Here is a 16,808-nt window from a genome sequence, read left to right as displayed (position 1 = left end):
CTCTCTCCATCACATGCCTCGGGAGGCCCTTCAGAAATATTAAAAGTGAGGTTCCAGCCAGCGAGTGGCTGAATGTACAAGCTGCTTGCTTGTCTTGCTCTTGTTTTCCTTTACCCAGGCAGTCCACAAAAAATTCTTGAATGAGATAAGATCACACAGACAAACTCTGGTGTAATAATAAGCAGCTGCTCCCTAAGTGATTTCAGAGCCTGTGTTTAAAAAGCTCATGATAACAGAGACGTAATGCCATGTTCCAGGCCTCTTTGGAAGCCAGGAGCACCCGGCAGCCCCGACCATGTCGGCGGAGAACCCCCTTACCGTCACTCGTCCACTGTGCCTTTGAGCTCTTGCATACCAGTTGCCTGTGTCAACTCACAAGCAACATTCACTGACCCGACAATTAGCTTCCAACCCAATAAAATATCTGCTCATGGAGGTTGGATGTGAACTGTTTAGTGACATGCGGAGCACAGCTGAGAATGGGGGTCAAATAGGGAACTGGATTAGAGAGCAATGACTGAAGCAGCGATCACATCAAAGTAGGTCTTGCTCTAAGATCTGATGCTACGTGACAATACAAGATGTTGTTCTATGAGCAGTTTGTACGGAGAGGGATTCAGATTAACTTGCCGCAAATCAGGATCAGTTAAAGTCAAAACTCACCCAGCATGGGGATACAGCGGTTAGGATAGCGGGGTTAAAGATAAATTAAAAAAATGAGTTTTTAGCAAGATGTCTTTCTCTTTCAATTCTCTCAGTCTTGAAAATAGGGTGAAGTGACTGTTACTGGTTAAAACTGCAGGAGACAAAAAAATGATCTGTGCCCAAAGGACACAGAGATGCAAAATAGACCATATTTGTTTTTAGAATTTTGGTGTTTTATATATATATATATTATATATATATATTATATATATATATATATATATATATATATATATATATATATATATAGTCTATATATATACAGTGTCAATACCAAAAATCATCAACATCATGTAAATCAACAACATGTAATGGTTAACTTTTTCTCTATTTAATATGACTAAATATTGGAAATGGGAGTTTAACATGAATTTAGCTGAAATTTTTGAGGCATTTACTGACCATTAACAGGTAACTTAACATCAGTATCTGTAACATCTACGAGTCCCGTCCTCCCTGAGGAAGTGTGGGTTCATTCACCCTCCATCTCTGAACAAAACTACTGGCCTTTGGATTATTGCATAAAATAAACTCTGTAGTGAAACAGAAGTATAAACATGTTTTCCTCAGCAAGATAATCCTCACAAATGAACTCCAATTTTATGATTTTTGAAGCATAAATGCAAATAAAAAGCAAATGTTATGCCATAAACAAGGTACACCATTGTTGTATGACTTCAACATCACCAATACAAGGGCTGTAAACCAGTGTTCTTCATGATGATAATCTATAGTCTACCGTCTTTTTTTTAACATGTAAAAGCTTAAAAATTCACAAGTGGGGTATTTGCTGACGTATTTTATGTCATAGAGCAAACTGTGAAAGCCTCTTCAGCTTGTATGAACCACAGTCCTAATTTCAAGCATCAAACTAAAAACTTAATCAGAAAACTCCTTGAATGCAAGACCACAAGATTGTAAGGGCTAAAATGCTTGCCCATTTCCATGTTTAAGGACTCATTCATGCCCAACTCTATATACACTTCATCTCACTCCTGGTGAGACAGTTAAAAAGCTGACCCTCAAAATGTCAAGGTAACAGAGCTGTAATTGAGCTGTTACACATCTTCTAAATAATACAACTTGTAATTTTTAAAAAAGCATTAATTGTAGCATGTCACTAATCAATGCATTTCTATCCAACACTGATATAGAATCACAGCTTGTCCAACTTAATGTGAACATGCTTGTCAGATCAATCAATCTTCTGAAACCATCTAAGGTACCAGTATCTAAAGTTGGATGGTACACCTTTAAATTGCCTTTCATTTTCATAAACAAATGCAGCCAGTGGATGTACTTGCATCTAGGTTGGCAGTGACTGGCTGAGAAGATTTTTTTTTTCTTCCTGCGGTTCCTACATGTTCTGAATTATTGGGCCTAAAGGTCCGGACACCCTCCTCTGGGGCTTGCGTCTGTCAGGAGTTTGGCTCAGAGAACCAAATGAGTTCAAGTTCCTCTCTGTTTTCATATGAAACACTCAGCCAACACCTCAGGCTTCGTGTAAAGCTATAAAGGCTCTCTCTCTCTCTCTCTCTCTTCCAGCATATTCCATGTTAAAAAAAGGTTATGAGACCGGGGCGCTACATGCAGAGGAGAGGGAGACATTTCATTAATTGGATTTTAGAATTATTCTTTAACGAGAATCTTGAGAGCATATCAATACTGCACTGTTATTGTTTGGATTTTTTTTTTTAATGGTAAAACATAATTCAGAGTGTGTGAGACAGAATGGGTGGTCTTCTGAGGGAAAACAATATGTTCCACAAAAAAGTACGATAAAAAATAACATTTACTGCTTTGACTGCAGACCACAAGAGTAATATGTGCAACAATGAGACTATTATGAAGCTTTTAGCGAAAAAAAAAAAATATTGCTGAAACAACAACTAGAGTGAGAAAAGTTCATTTTGCCTACCTTGTGAATACATTACTGATCTTAAGGGCCAATGCTTTGTTTTTTCTTATCAAACGTTATTAATGCACAGTTGTTCGTGGAGGACAACTGTGCATTAATTAACGTTTGATAAGAACGGACACTTCAGTTGTGACTGGCTTTCTGTTTAAAGTCAAAAACTACTTTTGCTGCCAAGAAATTACACTGTCTGGTGGAAGTCTAAATCCACAAGCCCTTGCAGGCGAAAAACAAAAGAAGTTAGTTTCATGCCCTAATGCGAATATATAATCATCTTTGTAGTTCAGATGATATTGAATGACATGACCAAAAGGGCTGGTTTTTACATGTTGCCTTTAATGCAACAATACAAGTCTCTGGAGGAGGTTTGGCCGAATCTTCAGTGCATCTTGGTTGCATTTGCACCTGGATTTCATGCCTTTAAACATCCTCGTGACTGGTATTGTAGGTGTAAAGGGAGTGTTAAAGAGAAATGGGAAACAGCGCTCATTCAAGCATTGGAGTTCACCGTTAAATCCCGAGGGAGACGCTGCTAAGACGAGGCTTCACTACTTACATCCACCTGTGTGAACAGATGAGCCGTTCAAATCGCGAGGTATGTGTGTCTGGTCTGGATAATTGACAATAAATCATGTGTTGTGGGAAAAGGGGAAGTTGAGGGAGTGTGTATGTGTGTCTGGGGATGATGGGGTGTTAGGGGTGTTGGGAAAAGGAGGGGAAAGTCAGCGGTGTGGGAGATTGAGGAAGACTGGATGGGTTAAAAACTCGAGAAGACTTACTGGAGCACATGTTGAGTTCAGGGCTGCGCATGCCGTAGTATCCGGCTGGACAGTCGTGAAGACACTCCCCGTACTGCCTCATTCTCTCCCTCCGCAAAAACAGGAAGAGTTTGGGCTGGCAGTTTACACAGCCGTTGTCTCTGGAGCACACCGAGCAGCCTTTGCAGATGGGGTACGCTCCATAGCTAGCTGCAGGACAAACACAGAAGTAAAGGTGATTAATAAGATGGAAGCAAATGCGTAAAGGTGTCAGTATGTGTCAGCCGCAGTGCTTGTTGAATAGTCAGACAGTATCTAAAGCTTACTTCCCACACAATTTTTTTATGTCTGCTTCCTCCAACAATTTTTGCAACTTTCTAAAATGACAATAAACACGTCTGCTCTATGCAGCAATTAGTCTGATGTTCAGACGTGAGACAACTGTCTTCAAATTTTTGTTTCAAGGCCTCTTTTTGCAATTCTCATAACACTATTTCTGTCAATGCCGTATAAATGAGTGCAATTTGAGTGCTGAGAAGCTAAAAGGTAAGACTGTCCAATGTGTATGCAGTTAGCTGCATTTCAATGATCATCATTGCTCACCTCCATGTCTCATTCCCTATAACAGCAGGATTCTCACCCTTTTGAATGTGGTTGCTCATCACAGCTTTACACACTTTTGACTTTTCACTTCTGACTTGCATGGTCGGACATCACACATCTTATAAATGAAGCATTGAGAACTCAAATAAGTTGACCTACAGCTAAAATATACAAGCTATCTGGCTTCTAACCTTCGCTAAGGCCCTGTACACAGTGGCAAATATGCTTTTCACTGGTTTCACAGAGACCAAAGATACCAAATCTCTTGGCAATGTGAGACAACACACAATGCTTACATTTCACACCTCAACACTACTCAATATTCATTTGGTTTCCACATTGACTTTATGAGTCAATAACCTTTCAATGAGCCACTGATGAGTTGATCATGAAAGCAACCAGTTATTGGCAAAAAGGTTTACAACAACTCAATGGACCCATCTCTAAATGATCTTTGGATTCTATCTATCTCTTACTCTGAGGAAATGTGATTGCCAGTGCCTAGTTTTGTGGTAAATGGAAATACAGAATTCACAAAAACTCCTTCTTAGGCTCATTTTCTTTTTCAAATTTCCTGGCAGTTTTTATGTTACCTGGTGTATGATGGTGACATATACCCAATTAGGGTCAGGGTAATGCTATCGTGTGCATGGCTCCGTCATGTGTCAAACATCTAACTTTGTTATACTTATGACCCGTGAGCCAAATATGGGTACTGGGTGGCCACTCAATCATTTTCTAATTCACCATTATTCACATTGAGAATCTGATTTGTTCTTTGAATGTAAATAAGGTGCTGGTGTTCATGAAAAAAACACAAATATGGACCTTGTTTATCAAAGAAGTGCAAGGGGAGGATCCTTTGGATATCTCGCCCAACAGAAGTCTGGGCTAAGCCCCTACTGTCCTCAAATCCTAGTTATGGTCTTGTATACACTTGACCTGTGCAGGGCTGCTGCATTTGAATTTGCGTCGTGACAAAGATGGACAGCAAACAGTAAAAGGTTAAAATGTGATGAATATTATGAACGTTTGAGTATTAATTGGCCCGTGGCCTTCTGTCATTTTGCAAATTAGCCTCTGTGCAGAGCAAATGAAGTATCCCTGGCTTAAGAGAAGCAATAGCAATATGAGGTCAGTACTATTGTTAATCTTTGCATCAGCCGCACTGGAAGGTCCTTCAAAAATGGTGGTTGAGAAAGCTGTTTATTCTGCTCTAGTAACAGAAAGCAGAATCCTCTTAGATCTTTGTATCATCCCTCATGTGTGGATGACCCTGACTTCACCCGATGACAGGGACAGGGTGAACTGGAGGCAACAGACTCAACTGTGGGAGGGCTGACCAGCAGAATACAAGCCGAGTACAAGAATAAAACCAAAACAACCATAATAGATATATCAGCAGGATATTCTCTAATTCATAGTAAATATGTCCAATTCAACAATTTGTCATTCATGCAAACTCTGGCTCCCCTCTCAACGTTCGAATCCTGATTGGTTATGAATGTGAATATTGCATTAATTCTGGTCAGAGCTGGCCTCCTGAACGATTGTGTTGAGACAGCCGATGAAAGCCCCCAAAACCGCAGTGGCTCTGGCCTCGGCTCGAGTTGCCTGCGGAAGACAAAGGAGCCAGTAACAAGACAGTCCATTCCACAATAAGTGACTTTCAATGTAAACTCCTTAGCGTCCCGTTTACAGGAAAATGTCCTTGGGCGAATCCAGTCTCTCCGAACGAGAGACACTTCAGCTGATCTAAGCCAAGTCTTAAATATCACAAGCAGGGACCGGGTAAGAGCGCCGCTCAAACTGAGCGACCTACCACAACGCTTCATAAAACACTTTGCAGCAAACTGGACAAACCCTGAGAGACAGAGCAAAGCATGCCTGTGTTACTGGCCGTGGATTCGCATATTAGATTTCGCCGAACAGATTCACTCAGACAAAAGTGAGCGCTAAGTGAGCCCAGTGCAAGCATCAGTTTGTAATCATGTGAAAATCAGTCAGCAAATGTCAGAATTATCTTTTTTCATTTCTTTTGTTGGTGTGCTGGGAGACGGCCTTTTGAGAGGTATGCTGGCTCTGCCAAACTACGCTCATTCTCCTGAAGCCGGGGTGGATGGAAGTAAGATTAAGTGCTAATCAGAATGTGTCTCCGATAGTCTTTAGGGATGAGGTTTACAGCGACACCCCATCGATCACAGCAGCGCCGGGAAGTGCGCTCCAAGCCTATTCATCACACAGACTGGTGATTGTTCATCTTCAGTCGGCACTTGCTCGGTAAGACATGAAGGAGAAAACTCAGAATTATGACTGGCCTTCGCTCTTCCAAATCTCAGATGGAAAACTGTGTACTATGTTCAATTGTCAATCCAATGTCTCAGATATTGTTATTTCTTATTGTAGTGGTGCCAATGCCGGTGGTCTCTCAATTTGGTACAACATCTATGGAGTCAGCTGGCTCTACTTGGTGGACACAGGTGCTGTTTACCAAATTTATAACTGGCTTAAGTTCAAAAGATCAAATATGCAGCTCTCTGTTTTTACTTTTTGATATAGTTTTAAAATCATATGTCTTACAGGAATATTTTAAATATTGTGCAGCCACTTACATCTTGATGTATGTTGTCTCTTTTCAAAAACAATCTTATAATGTAGCTGAAAACCTTAGTTTTTGGATTTACTTCCTCAGGTTTAGTCAACAGAAGAAGTTGGTTATCTTTAGAAAAAAAAACACATCACGGTTTGGCTTAAAATAAGCATGTTTGTAACTACTGTGACATAACGTATAGTATACTGCATGTGTGGTATACTACATGACACATCTCACGTAGTATACCACACATACTAACACACATGACATTTGGTTCTGCACAGGAAATGAACAGCAGCCTCCCAGATGCAAGTTCAGAGTTTATTTAACCCATTCATCTCCACTCCCACTTATCCTATTTCTTGATCTATACTATGGTAGTTTCCTGTGGCGTCAAAAAATGCTGCATTCTTTGCATCTCGTACCACTGCTAAAGGGCACTTCTGTGCATTGGAATGTGATGCAGAGGGACACTGATCAAGTGTCAGTATTTAATGACTTGGGAATGAGAATGGGTTGGTTTTCACACATATACAATTAAAATACTAACAATAAAACATGCTAAAACATAATAAATGCCACTTTAATTTTAACAAAACAAATAAAAAAAAAAAAAAAAAATAACAGATGAAGCTGTATTAAGTTTTTCATGAATTTCTAATATATATATATATATATATATATATATATATAATATAATATATAATATATATATAATATAATCTAATACATATATATAATAAATATATCTCGCATTTCATTCTGTCAATCCTTCCATTCAGTAAAACTAAACTGCACCATTAGACCAAACGTCATACTTAACCATATATTTCTGTGGAATATACAGACCGGATGTGTTTACAGCAAACTGACATTCACATTAACTTGGTCACATTTACTCCCTCTGCCCTCACCAGAGTTAAACACAACACTGACAGGAAGGGAAAGCTTACTTGGCAAAAGTAAAAAACTGTAAAGCTGGAAAGCTTATTTCTCCAGCCCGTTCTGAGCGAGCTCAGCTCAGTCACTATTAACAGAGTGTTAACAATACTATTCTCACACTAACAGAAAAAAAAAATCAGGGCCTGGGGTCTCCTTAGATCACTGGCCGATCAATCAGCAAAGAAATTATAGTCGCTGAAAAGTCTTCTCTTGACTCTGTCCTAAAAATCCATCTTGCTCTTTTGTTGTCAAACATTTGTTTTGCTGGTTGCTAATCTCGCAATGCGTGCTGATTGAGGGCAACATAATCACACGCGGGTTGAATGCAACAGATCCCACATCCTGGAATTAGCATACGGTTTCGGGGGAAAAAATGGGGGGGAAGGAAAGGCTGTGTACGATGCAGAGAAACTCTTTTGGTGCTGATCTTGGGAGATTAGTGTGTATGTGTCTGTGGAAAGGTTTGGAGGTTCAGGCCACAGGTATGTCAGGAAGGAGGCCACAATTCACAGTGTCTGGAGCAGTGCTGTCCAACTCACGTCCTACACTACCGGCATAATGTCTAGCGCACTTTACATCAATCTGTCGACTGCCAGCAGGTTTTAGCCATTCTTAAAGAAAACACTTATTCATATGAATCTGATTTTTGAGACTAGAAGAAATATAAAAGTAGCTCCGTTAGAGCTGAAGAAAAAAAGTATTTGGAAGAGCCTTGTCTTTTCTTCAGCGTGCTTCATTGGCATGAAAATTGAAAACAGTTTGCCAAAGCATGTAGCGGCAATGTTTTTAAGTGGCACTAAGGAAGAGAAAATCAAAGGGAAATGGGTTAAGTGTTAGTTCTGAAGTCTCTATAGATCATTGCAGCTTAACCTAATTTGGCAGGAACACGAAGCCGTATGTTTAGTGTGCAGGGGGATGTGTTCTGAGTTATGGATGTGGTTTTTATTTTGCAGATTGTGTCTTTCTCCTGTTCTCAAACAGCAAGCGCATTCAAACCCAGTCCATCCGAATGACGACCGTGTTTTGACACATGCTCGACTGCCCTCCATGGCTTCTCCTTTCCCCCACAAATCATATAATGCCTCAGCTCTTCTAACGTTTCTTCTGTCAATCACGTTGTAACCGAAGTGACCCAGACATATAGAAAAGCCACACAGAAAGTGGTCATTTTGAAATTATGGATACCCGGTTTACCATACATGTTTTTTAAAACAAGAGTGGAGCATACATGCCATTCAAAGTGCCAATAGCCGCGCACGATAAACCGACACCGTTTACGGTTTCAACCACAGAATACGTATTACGTGAAACAAAACAAATCCACAGTCCCCACTTCTGACAGCTAAGTGAAGATCCTCCTAAGCCTCAAGTATTATATTTACAAAAGCCAGGGCCCATATGAAAATCACTGAAGAAGCCTCTGCAAGAACTTTTAAATACAAAGATTTAATAAGAGCCTCAATGTGTCATGTTTACCAGGCAGAGGGCAGCTATAAAGCTGCTGCTCCCACATGAAGGATCCGTCATGTACTCTTCCACACGCACCACCTATATATTGTGGAAGATATACTGAGGATGATTTTGTGTAACACATAGAGAATGCATTTAACATTTCAAGGGAATCCCATTTTTCACTGGCATTAACAAAGGGAAATGTCCCTACTGTATGTGTTTAAAAAGAATACTTTGATATTTTGGGATCTGTGCTTATTAGCTTTCTTGACTAGAGATGATGAGAAGGTAAATCACATGTGTCCGTGTGTAAATATGAAATTGCATCCAGCAGCCTGTTAGCTTAGCAAAAAATCTAGAAATGGGGTCTAGTCTGGCTCCTTACAAAAAAACAACTTACATAACAAAAAATATAAAATGTGTTTTTAGAGAGGTGCTTATACATTTTCATGCCATCTCATCAAATATTGCCGCTTGGTCAGTACCATCTGTCAGTTTACGCCTGCCAAATGCATTGCATGTTTTCAAAATGCACTTCTGTTTTCACAATAAATCTACATTTTCTGCAGTCTTTTCCTGAATAAATGTCTGTCTGTAAAACACCTCACATCCATATGGGAAGCAAACCATGGACTCCCTAGTGAAAGTCTGGGGTCTGTTGGACCCATCCACCTCCCACTCCCTCCCTTAAGACCTTCTATTTCCTTATATTACGTCGTCACTGGCAGCTTTTCATACTAACACCATCCTATAGCATATTAGACCACAACAAAAAGTGCCTTCCATCTGTGTTATAAACAGATGCTGACTGTATCTATGAGAGTAGTCTTGACCTTCCCTCTAACTTTAACTCTCAACAAAAAGGTGAATAACTATACTTCCCCAAATGTCAAACTCTTCCCAAACAAAAGTAAAGACCATTCCTTTATTTGGCCATCATCATCTTTGAAACTATTGTACCTGACAATTTGAAAAATCACAATTTCGGCCATAAAATCAACATTACATGGGGAAATGGCCTTGCAGACATTCATTGATAAATATCTAGCTTTTGCAGGTGAGGTTTTGGCCTTTCATTCATGTGAAACAGTCAGGCTCACAACATGAAGAATGACGGCATGTTTGGAGCGTAGCACTTTCATTCTACAGCCGTAGGCTTGCTGGGAGGTTTGCTCTGAAACAGCTCAAGAGCAATTAGGGCCGCACTGAGATGCAGCAGAAACCCAAACTCTGTCTCAGGTACGTTTTTATGAGTCCAAAGCAAGCGTGACAGACTATGCTTGAGGCTGCCAAAAACCTCCACATATACAGGGGGTTCCACCCACGGCCGGCTCACTTCCTGCCTTCCACTCACCTACCGTTACCCATGAAATCATTCACATTGACCCATTCCAACTTTCTGCAACCCGAAACTCTAACAAGGCAAATTGCACATAATTTTTGTGTTTCTTTAAGAGTCCCGAACTTAACATTGAGAACAAGAAGACATTCTTACGTGGGGTTTCACTGATGTGGGCTCTTGTAAGCTGACTTTGATGAAAAAAAAGGACTTTACAGTCGGCGCTGCTGAAAACTGATACCTTGGAACCATTTTCAGCTCTTAAAATTTGACAATTTTATTAATGCTAAAAAATAACATAAAGAAAATGCATTAGAGTATTAGATGTATAGTGTAATATAAAGATCATTTATCATAGCCATTGTGTCAGTTGTGAACCATACAAACTGGACCATATCTGATTTTTAATAAAGGTTTAGTAGCATTTCCCTTATGTTTCCTGTTTTATGAACAAAATGGGATTCAATGCTATCAGATGTGGGAGTTTTACGGTCTACCATATATGAGAAATGTTTTAAAAGTGGTTACATGCCCTTTTCTTACCTTTCAGCTGTTCACTTCAAGCACAAACTTGTCAATTGAGCAGCTTCAGAGAGCACATAAGATATTTTCTTGAAGAGAAACTCCATCTTCTTATCACTTCTCTACCCTGCTACCAGAGGTGTGGACTCGAGTCACATGATTTGGACTCATGTCATAATTTCAGTGACTGACGAGAGTCAGCTTTACAAAATAAAAGACTTGCAACTTTACTTGGACTTCAACACCAATGACTCATGATTCAATGAGCCTTTTGCCTTAAAAATATTCGATACCTTCCCCCAAAGCCTGAAGCTTAAAAAGTATGTTATTTAAAAAGTGAGCCACAAATCGATTAATTTCCGTTTTTTTTCCAGAATCAGTTCACTTTAACGCTATTCCTTCCCAGCAAGTCAAAACTTAAAATGATACTACTGTGGGTAGTGTGTGTGGGTAGTGTGTGTAAATGAAGTGTGGTGAACTTCCCTCCATCTAACCCATGCCTGGAGGGAAACCCTGCTGGATGATGCAAAAAGGGTCACTCAACAGAGTTTTGGTGGCTCTCAGGCTGTTTCTCATACTACAGACTGTAATTCCACATTTTCGTATTGCCCGTCACTGGTGGCGCCACCCCGGACACAAAAAGTATAAAAGTTGATCAAGAGACAGACACACCCCTCTCTCTCTCAAACTCAGAGAAACTCAAATCAAACTGCAGAACTAGGCAATGCTGATAAAATATGAACCAAAATTCTGTCACTGTGCTGCCTATTTCTCGCCTCTAGTGTTTCTAGAAACATGTTTTAGCTCACTGTTAAACTGTCATTTCAGATCAATTGTTACCAGCTGGTTGCCATTGTTTCAAACAGATAAGTCTGCGTTACTTCAGCCTAAGTGAGAGCATTTATTGGTCCAGTGTGGTGAAGTGCATTCTGGTAGTTGGAGGGTTTTCTATCACTTGAGCAAAAGTGGTCATGTAGCATCAATTTCAAATGTATTTGCATCTTCCTATTGAAGTGACAGCCCAGTTTTTATGAAAAGGCATTTTTTCTTGCTATGAAATACTTATTTCTTCTTCCTTTCTTCTTCTCTAATTTTATTCACATACAAGAAATACACGTTGGTTAACAAAAAAAATAACTGCATCATGCAAAATGTAGGGGTTGTAAATTACAGACTAACAAATGTTTTTAAACGAACAAGTACAAATTTTGACTTAGGACTTGCCTGTCTTGACTTTGGGCTAGAGTGCAAAATCTTGAGACTTCCTTGTGACATGCAAAACAATGACTTGGTCGCACGTCTCCCTGCTACAACTACTTTCACATTGATTATTAATTTTAATTGATATTGTTCCCCCCTAAAAACCAAAAGAGAGTGCAATGGCTCACCCATATACATATCCAAATTAGAAGTCAATTATAACAGGCACAGAGGTATATAAAAGATGCTTGTGATAATTTTTTATTAGACCCTATAATTAACATATAATTTTCAATTATGAAATAAAGCGTGAAAGGATAGGATGCATGCATGAGTCTTGATTAACCACTAAATTGATTTAAAAAATGCAGCAGACTTGACACAATATCATAACTCAGCAGTGAATTCCAAACCCAGCAATGGGAGGAGGACAAGAGCTTATATTAAAACACAACTGTTTCTATTCTCACAGTTCTGCTACATTTCTCCAAGGGCCCCTGGTATGTAAATCTAATAATGCAGCCTGTGAATGCAACTAACCAGCAGCCACACTGCCCATTGTTTGGAAAAAGCACTTACAGTAAAGTCTATGTGAGAAAGCTCATCAACAAACATGACAAAATACTGATTCACAACATCTATATTAATTGAAAATGTCCTACAGTGAAGAGGCAGCGATGGCAAACCTCAAGTTTTGGTGTTGCGAAGCAGCAGCAGGTCAAGAAGATTTGTGCTCTCATGTGGAAAGCATCACATCCACCAACAGAATTATACGTTTTCCCCGTGGCACTGAGAGAATTATTGTTTATTGTCCGCCTCCCTTGTTCCCCCTAAATGATGGTATAAGCTTACTGCTGCTCCACTTTAGAGGAAAAAGAGAAAGCTTGAGAGAGAGAAAGGGCACGTATGGGACAGAGCAGCACTGCAGTCACCGGCCGATGGGCGGCAGGCAGCACCATAAGAAGCAACAGGCGCTTTCTAGATCTCTGTTCAAAAACCACCAAACCATCCAGGCTTAAACTTTGTAGCTGTAAAATACAGGAGAGCCAACAGTGTCAACCCTTGCACTCAGAGTTCACCAGCCGTTGTACCGTCTCAACATTGTTCAAGCTCGTTAAAAGCTGGTACATGGAAAATGACATCAAACCGCCTGCTTTTCAGGCCCGTGACTTCATTTGTCATGGAACTGGAAGTTGCACTTAGCTTAGAAATTGTGGAGAAAAAACAGAAGGGGTAAGAGGGGGGTACTTTGGGCCTGTGCGCTGAAGGCACATTTCTGTTCCAATTTAGCAGAAAATATGTTGGACTTGCCTCCGACTCTTTTCCAGCTGGAAATAGTCAGGTTTTAGGATCTACGTTTTTTTCCCCCCAGTTTACTTTAACAGATCATACTGTAAGCACATGTTTATAATTTAGGACAGTCCTGCTGCTTATAATGATTTTGCAGCATGAGACTGAGCAAACACATTTGCTGTCAGACATATTAGCGCGGCCAAAGTGTTCCTGTGACACAGATCCACCCGGCGAGGCGGGCAGTGTACAGATTTGAACCTTCACTTGAAAGGGTGGTGGTTTATATAGTGAATGGGTAAAACAGGCAGCCGTGGTTCAAACAGGCAACTGGAAAATAGGGGGCCAATTTAAAGCTGCTTTTTAGTGCTCAATAAAACAGAAGCTCAAGGTAATTTATTTTGGTGTGATTCAACAGGTTCAGACACACACATGCAGGTGAGAAAACTACATTTGACTCATTGGATGACCACATCTCCATCATACAAAGTGCTTGTTGTTAAAAGAATACGTCAACATTTTGGGAAACACTCTGATTTCCTTTTTTGTTTAGAAACCAAGTTGCTTTACCAGTCTCTTTAAATGCAGAGTTTTAAACAAATTAAACAGTTAAGTTATATCCTATTGATCAGTGAGAATCAGAGGTGCTGGTAGGCAAATTTTATTTCTTAGTTTGGACAGAGCCATGCAAGTGCTTTATGCTAAGCTAAGTTAATTGGCTGCTGGCTCCAGCTAGGCTTTATATTTCCGTACAGATGTATGGAAATATACAGATATCAATGTCCTTGTCATAGACTGTATACTTATTATCTTATTGTTCTTATCTAACTCACAGCAAGAAATTGTATACATTTCCCAAAATGTCATCTTTAAAACAGCTACCACTGCAGATACAAATGACAATTATAAGAAAATGCTAAATGCTAAAATAGTGTTGAGTACTAGTAAGTACACTACTACTAGCTTACTTACTAGCTACATTGCTAAGCCATTGTAACAGCAGCAAAAGCAAACAAAAGTCATAAAGTCAGCAAAGTGACTCAAAGATGTTTCTTAGACAGCAATATTAACCTGAAGATTGCTAATATTAGCAACATAACAACCATACTAACCGAGTAAGGCTGCAACAACAAACTCCTTGAGTGCACTGAACTGAGCAACAAGCCTTTTACTGCTTGAACTAACTGTTAATTTGTGAGAAGTTTAACCCACAACAAAATTCTTTGTCATTTTACTAAAATGAAATCCATTCAAACAAGTGGTGAATGCACTTATTAGCTCCTTTGCCAGCACATGCAATAATTCATCACCACAAAATACCATCCATCCCCATCCAAGAAGCACTGGAACATCATTCAAAATTTTGTCGGCATAGTTTGAGAAAGACACTGAATCAGTAAGAAATTCTAAAAATGAGTAACCACCGTAACATTTTCACTTGCTGCTTTCTACTGTTTACTAACCTGTTCTCCAGTCCTTCCGTGACATTAAATGTGACATACCAGAAAAAAAACACACAACTGTAAGGCACACTCGTCTACAAAGCCATGTACACAGCTCTTATCACCAGTTTATCACCTACTTTTTAACCGGTTTTCCCACTTTTAAGAAATCTGAATACATGCGCTTAAGCTGATGGGAAAAGGGTATTCACTAACAAAACTATAGACGACTGTATATATCAGCAATCTGCAAAATGTCACCTGTACGGTGCAGGATAACCTCTGTTCTATGTTTCTGAACCTGCAGCCAGTCAAATAGAGACATTACCTTATTGAGTCAATCTGGAAACGCTCGGTGCACCTTTCACCCATCTGTCCAGCTGAGCTCATCATGCCTCTCACCCCTGCACTCTTTCCAACTCTATATGAAGACCCTTGGTTAGTTCACTTCCTTATTAACATCTTTATGATGGATTATGACTTAAATCCCATGTCCTGGGTCAAATCCCACATCTGGATTCCCTGATGTGAAAGAGCCCTCATAATTCTGGTTTGAGGAAAATTAAAAATAAAAGGTGACCTAGCTGACCTAATCTCACGGTATGTTTTAAAGTCTTTCTGCCATATTGATGGACACTTGACACGATAGCACCCTTGACCATAGTAGACATGTGACCGCAATGGAAAGCTCCATGGTCACACAGGAGGGAAAAAACTGAGAGAATAACCTTGATGTGGTGGTCAAGTAAAAGCATTGCCTCTTCACTGTGGGTTGCGGTCCCATAAAATGTTTTACAGCTTAGTCGGGCCTTGAAGACAACGGAATATCTGTTCACAGTTGATGTCAACATAAGCTTAAACAATGCCTTAAAACAATGCCGACCAACATTAATCTTAAACTTTTGTTCCAGCGAAGGAAAAATCCATTCTAGTAGACGGTTTAAATACTTTTAAAAATAACTACGATGCTGCTTTATTTTTGATGGTGGATAGTGGCACAGCTAGTAAGTGGTTACATAAAAAATCATGTAAATGGCAACACTTTATCACAATATAGTGCATAAAACATCACGCATTTAGTGAGAGCTCCCCTTTACCTCTGCATGTACTAAAGGACTAAAACCAAAAACCTGTCTCTCTGATCACTGCTTTAATTTCTTCCCCTTTTATTTAAAATCATTGTGGCACTTCAGCATCTGCCTTTGAGTCTTTCATCAGTGATACTGCTTCAGACATGGTTGGTCAGCACAGGTGCAAAACGACTTCATGACACTCAGGAATGGAAGCACTATGGGAGTTCAATGACTCATGGAGATGGACTTTATCGCTCTCTGGGCAGGCACCAGAAGATAAGCATGTGGTTTATGTTTCTTGCCAGCTCTTTCTCTCTCGCCCATCTTTAGTGACTCTTTCAAAGAAAAAGGTTGATGTTCTTGTGAAACGCTGCAGTAAATTTCAATTCATCTTCACCGTTTCTCAGCAACTCGCAACATACCTACAGTGTTGTTCCATGAATGCAACATGATACAAGATCTGTATTTTAGCATTAAAATACAACTGCAAATAGAAATTGGCAGGTTCCAAACACCATAGCAACTATGGTTAAACTAAGTTCTAACACTTTGCAGATTTAGTCAATATGAAACTTATACATACACATATACAGACATTTGTTGGATTTCTGATAATTAGACATGATAAATAATAGTGTCTTTGCAAACTTGTGCCAAAACACATTGGCCTTAAACTGCAAAACTATATAGAGTATCATACATATTTTTACAGCTTTTGGCTGTGAGATTCCAGAGATGATGCACGCCATGCCACATTTGGAAATGATTAGTTCAACTGTCCAGAAGGTGTTTTCAAAATACAGTTCTGTCAGGAAATTCAAATTCAGAGAAATATAGGAATCCATCATGGCACAAATCTGTGCAACTGATTGAACTTATGCCTGCAATTGAAGAAAAATAAGAACTTCGTCTCAGTGACAAGGGAGTTTTCAACCATCTGACAAACTACAGAGGCAGTGTTAATGCTGTTCTTT

The 16,808-nt window shown here is 39.6% G+C and overlaps 1 protein-coding gene across 2 annotated transcripts in view; it reads right to left on the bottom strand.

Moving 5' to 3' along the window:
- Positions 1–16,808, bottom strand: part of rspo2 (R-spondin 2) — a 68,855-nt gene that overhangs the window by 35,961 nt on the left and 16,086 nt on the right. For both annotated transcript variants that reach the window (XM_042490723.1, XM_042490722.1), the window contains exon 3: positions 3,400–3,588. In XM_042490723.1, the coding sequence (XP_042346657.1) occupies positions 3,400–3,588 (189 nt within the window). The remainder of the gene's footprint in view (positions 1–3,399; positions 3,589–16,808) is intronic.

Source organism: Plectropomus leopardus, chromosome 7 (genome assembly GCF_008729295.1).
Source record: "Plectropomus leopardus isolate mb chromosome 7, YSFRI_Pleo_2.0, whole genome shotgun sequence".
Lineage (NCBI taxonomy): Eukaryota > Metazoa > Chordata > Actinopteri > Perciformes > Serranidae > Plectropomus > Plectropomus leopardus.
Note: the sequence above shows the minus strand (reverse complement) of the source record. Positions and strands in the feature narration are given on the sequence as shown.